The sequence below is a fragment of the Ipomoea nil genome, unplaced genomic scaffold, assembly GCF_001879475.1.
Source record: "Ipomoea nil cultivar Tokyo-kokei standard unplaced genomic scaffold, Asagao_1.1 scaffold2975, whole genome shotgun sequence".
NCBI classification, from domain to species: domain Eukaryota; kingdom Viridiplantae; phylum Streptophyta; class Magnoliopsida; order Solanales; family Convolvulaceae; genus Ipomoea; species Ipomoea nil.
The window spans coordinates 1,651,581-1,657,115 of record NW_017619403.1 but is presented as its reverse complement, the minus strand read 5'-3'; the positions used below and the strand labels follow the sequence as shown (position 1 = coordinate 1,657,115).

The 5,535-nt window shown below is 34.4% G+C and overlaps 1 protein-coding gene across 1 annotated transcript; it reads left to right on the top strand.

The window, feature by feature from the left end:
• The first annotated feature begins 3,085 nt into the window (after window positions 1-3,085).
• On the top strand, window positions 3,086-3,555 carry LOC109163050. Its single transcript, XM_019311771.1, has 2 exons — window positions 3,086-3,187; window positions 3,250-3,555. The coding sequence occupies exons 1-2, from the start codon at window positions 3,086-3,088 to the stop codon at window positions 3,553-3,555; spliced, it is 408 nt and encodes a 135-aa protein (XP_019167316.1).
• The last annotated feature ends 1,980 nt before the right edge of the window (window positions 3,556-5,535 follow it).

Here is a 5,535-nt window from a genome sequence, read left to right as displayed (position 1 = left end):
GGTTTGGAAGTGTTTTTGGTTGATCTGTGTTGTTTTCTGGTGAAGAAGAGGGCCATGATGCACACTGTCTGTGCACCAAAAGACCTCACATATCTAGCCAATGGACCTAGGCAAGGTCCGCTGGCTAGACCCGTGAAGAGACGGACCTTAGGAACGGATCCCAGCTAGATCCGTTGCTCAGGGCCGCCGCTTGGCGGAGCCAAGTGGCAGTATAACGTTTTCTCTATGGTTCGAAAGAGTTCTTCTCAAGACTGGTTATTCATGGTGATTTGAATAAGTAATTATTATTATTATTTTACTGAATTAATTTTTTTTTTAAATAATGATGTATATGGCAAATTATGGAAGCTATTGATGAATTGGCCAATGTCAATGCTTCGCCTGATGATTATCACGAAATTGAATATTAACTTAATGTTAGATTTTAAAATTGTTCAACTAGTTGGCATCCAAAGTAACTTTGCAAAGGGCTAACTCTCAGACGGAACATCGTGACCATATGGAAGTTGATGAATGGTGGGTATGATTATAATTTAGTTTTAAATTAGTACTACAACACAAACAATTTATCTCTTCTCAAAGTATACGGTATCAGGCGAAGTTCAGAAAATAATTGTGTTGTAATTACCGAATAAGTTAACACGATGGATCGTTGGATACAATCAAATCCTTAGCGGGGAGATAAAGACTTATATCGTTTAAGGTTTATTTATATTATTATATGTTTTATTATTATTTTATTCATGTTAAAAAAAGTATTTATATTTAATTTAATTTTTTTCACATTTGATATTTTGCAGGTCGTTATTAAAGAGTATTATTGTCGTGTGTGCTTTCTGTGGAGAGTTTGAGTTTTCTGAATTAATTGTGTGTGTAATAGGAAATTAAATGAAAATACTGAACAATTGAAAGTTGAATTTGTAACGAAATGGCCAAGAAGTTGAACATTATTTTGAATGGATGGTATTTCAAGAATTGTGCACAATTGGATTCCTCACCATGATTTTCACTTACACATAGACTCTATGTTCAATATAATGGAATCATTAAGGCCAGATGAGTAAGTATTTCGTACTTTTTAAATTTTATCATTTTCTTTGTTTAATTCTAAATTTTTTTTCAGGAATGACAGATTAAAAATGTCTCTAATATTCCTAATATATTGTAATGATATAGAATAAAAAGAATTACTAATTGACTTTGTTATAAAGTTTGAGCGGCTACTGTATAGGAATTATAAAACTCACAGCAAAACGGCGGCTAAGTTACTGTTAGATGCATTTGACCGAATTGGTTTTCCTTATAGACTAATGGATGTATGGTATAGTGACGAACTTGATATCGATTGCCTCTATAATTTTGTAAGGTCTTTAACTATGATCAATACTGTGAAGAATATGATTAGAAAAATTAAAAATATTGGCACGCATATTATTATGAACGTAAAAAAATTAGTTAAATAATCTTTTAAAGATTTTTATTTTATTTTTTTATACTAATTTTTTTGTTTGTTTGTGTTTTTTTTTTCCTTTTAAATAGATCAACCAAAACATATATATGGCTGGTGTTTACGATAACTTGGAAGAAATGTGCCCGGGCTGCTGGATTGTCATACATTACGCATCTATGGAACTCTTCCCATTCAAATTTACTTTAAATGTGTAGTTTTTGTGGGCTGTTATTTTTTGTAAAACATTACTTTTTTGGTGAACTGGAAAGGGGCAGGCCCCGTAAAGTACTAAACATATCATAGCCTGATAACATGGTATCAGAGCTTGATAATATGGTATCAGAGCCAATTTGGCCAACTTTAGATTCTCTCCGAACTTTCGTTTTAGAGGAGGGTTCAGTACAATTTTTAGTGGTTAACAGGTTGATCGTGGGTTGTTTTACTTCTTTTAAGTTGATCATTTGCTAGTGTGATTGTGTGTTATTGTTGATTTTTAAAATTTTTATTTGATATTTTATCGTACTGAATTTTTTTTTTTTTAAATAATGATGTATGTGGCAGATTATGGAAGCTATTGATGAATTGGTTTACTTCTTTTAAGTTGATCATTTGCTAGTGTGATTGTGTGTTATTGTTGATTTTTAAAATTTTTATTTGATATTTTATCGTACTGAATTTTTTTTTTTTTTAAATAATGATGTATGTGGCAGATTATGGAAGCTATTGATGAATTGGTCAATACAAATGCTTGGCCTATCAACTTAATGATGATTTTAAAATTGTGCAACTAGTTGGCATCCAAAGTTACTTTGGAAAGGGCTCACTCTCTGACAGAACATCGTGCACGATATGGAAGTTGATGAATGGTGGGTATGATTATAATGTAGTTTTGAATTACTACTAAAACACAAACAATTTATCTCTTCTCAAAGTATACAGTATCAGGTGAAGTGTAGAAAATAATTGTGTTGTAATTACCGAAATAAATTAACACGATGAATAGTTGGATGCAATCAAATCTTTACCGGGTAGAGAAAGACTATATCGTTTAAGGTTTATTTATATTATTATATGTTTTATTATTATTTTATTTATGCTAAAATAAGTATTTATATTTTTATTTTATTTAATTTTTTTCACATTTGGTATTTTGCAGGTCGTTATTAAAGAGTATTATTGTCGTGTGTGTTTTCTGTGGAGAGTTTGAGTTTTCTGAATTAATTGTGTGTGATACGAAATTAAAGGGAAAATCAACGATTTGGTCCCTCAATTGTTAGCGAAATATCAATGTAGTCCTTTAATCACAAAATCATCGATTTAGTCCCTGGAAATAACTGTTTTTAGTCGATTTGCCCCCTCCGACCGTTCCCCGTTGAGAATCCAGCGAATGCTCCGATTTGGCATGGGTAAGTTCGTCATTTCACATTTTGGTCCTATTCTTTTTGCCATATTTAATTGGTTTAGTCTTATTCTTCTTCAACGATACAAGAGATTGAATAGAGAGCATATTTGAAGGGATTGAACAGAGAGCAGATTTGAAGAGATTGAACAGAGAGCAGATTTGAAGAGATTGAAGACTCCAAGCAACGAATAAGAAACATAATGTCTTGCAACAACAGTTCTTCAGCGGAATTCATGGCGGAGGTGCGATGTAGGTGCGGATATTTGGCTCCAATGAAGATTTCATGGAGTTATGCTAACCCAGGGAAGAGATTTCGGGCATGTCCAAGATACGGAGTAAGTGTTAAATTTTGTAAATTTTGGGAATATTTAGCTTAAATTTTGGGAATATTTGACAGTGTGAGTTCTGCTCTGCTCAGGGAAATGAGAGTTGCAGGTATTTTGAATGGATGGACTATGATGTCTCCGATCGTGTAGCAAATGTCATTAGAGGATTGTTGAAGAGGGCAGACAAGTATGAGAAGGAAATTGACAAGCTGCACTTGACAATTGAGAAAAAGGATCATGAATTTAATAAGAAGATTTGGGAGTCCAATTTTAAGTTTTTGTATGGATTTGGAATTGGTTTTGTATTTGCATTGTTTGTTATGAATACATGGATGAAATCTGATGTAGCAAATGTAGGGTTATTGCAGCTTAAGTAGTACTGTAATCTGATTTGGGAGTCCCATTGTGTAGTTTGTTTTCCAGTGGATGGTGTAATGAATTGGCTTGTGATGGTTAATGATAAGTGGATGGTTAGCTTCATTTTGACAGTGGATGGTTAGCTTCATTTTGGTAGTGGATGGTTAGATTCATTTTGACAGTGTGTGTATATAATCAAGACAACTTACACAAAACCTGCTCCAATATTGGCTTTAACTAATTCACATAACCAACTTACACAAAACCTGCTCCACAAAAACTGCTCCAATCAAGACAGTGCACATAACTAATTCACATAACCAATTCACATAAACTGCTCCAATATTGGCATTAACAGAACCAATTCTTTAATCTTACAAAAAAGTAGTATTACTACATGGTATTAACCAATTGACCAATTCACCATCTTACAAAAAAGTTTGCAAACTTACACCAAGTTCACCAATTCACAATTACATTTTAAGCTTACAAAATACTCCTACAAAATAGTTTCCCAACCTACACAGAAAGATCACTTTTTCTTCATGTCTTTAAGTCCTCCAACAGTTACATATTTCTTCCTTCTAGTGGTAATCCCATGATGTACAGCTTGAGATGATATGTGTGAAGAGATAAAATTCGACATGCTTGGGATCACATTTTTTCCTTCAATGGCTTGTGATGGTTGGGATGTCATTGCTTCCTGAAAATATGGGCACAAAAAATTATAAATAACAAATTATATGCACTGCCAAGTGTTAAAGTTTACTTACCATTTCATTTAGCACAAAGTCTGGGACTTGTGTCTCAACCACCACATCATGGCATTGCTCTTGATGGAAATGATGTTCAGGTTCCTGCAGCTCTGCATTTACTTCATCTACCACTGGTTCTTGTACCTTCAAGCAATAAAACAAGTTAACAAAACCATCATGCCACACAAACCAGTTAACAATAACCAGACATCCACTTACCTGTTTGCCTTTTGTCTTGCAAGTAGTCCTATTATGACCTCTCATGCCACACAACCTACACTTTTTAACTTCACCTTGTTTAGTAGATTTTGTTTGATCTGACTTTTCCACAATTGGATCTATCTTTCTCTTCTTCTTTGGCCTCCCAGGTTGTGGCTTATACTTTGGTGGGATTGGGGGTGGTTCACTAGTTTTGTGCCATAATTCTGGGGCTCGGATAGGCAATATTGCAGGGCCATATGCTCTCATGTACTGCTCCACTGTATAACATTGATGGACATAATCTTCTGGAATATCACCCTTTTTCCTTATAGCTGCAATGGCATGTGTACAAGGTATGCCAGTGAGGTCCCATCTCCTGCAACTACACTGCCTAGCACCTAGATCAATCTTGAAAGGCTTGAAATTGTCATCATCAACTTGATAAATATCACCAACAAATTTATATGCATTGAATCTACAACATCTCTCTTTTCCTTCTTCTAAGATTTTCTGAATTTTTGGACAGACCTTGAAGGGATGACAACTCATTTTGTCCCTATTCTTTTGCATCCTAATCATCAAATATAACCTTATCTTATCAACCATTGTTTGTATTGGCTTATCCCTGAAATTTAGAATGCAACTGTTCCAAGATTCACAAAGATTATTAAGTAGCAAATCTGACTTTGGGAATGTGCTGAAAAATGCTCTAGAGTAGTGTTTTGGATCCCTTGCACTTAACCATTCAAAAGCCTTAGGATTCTCCAACTTTAGCTCCTCCATCTTTGCATGAAAATCTGCCTCAGTAGTAGCCTTACACACTGCCCAGAAGTGCATTTTGAGGGAATGACCAGTAAACCCATCCTTCATAAAATTGGCATGTAGATGCCTAGCACAAAACCTATGTTCAAGCCCTGGAAATAGTTCCTCCACAGCAGGTATTAAGCCCTTCTGTTTATCAGAAATGATTGTCCAAGCACCAGGATTATTTGAGATGTTTAAGTCACTGTCCAATAAATCCAAAAACCATGACCATGTCTCCTT

Coding starts and splice junctions, on each gene's coding strand:
- LOC109163050 (XM_019311771.1), top strand. CDS start 3,086: ATGGCGGAGGTGCGATGTAGGTGCGGATATTTGGCTCCAATGAAGATT. Junction 3,188..3,249: donor GGGCATGTCCAAGATACGGA/GTAAGTGTTAAA, acceptor AATATTTGACAG/TGTGAGTTCTGCTCTGCTCA.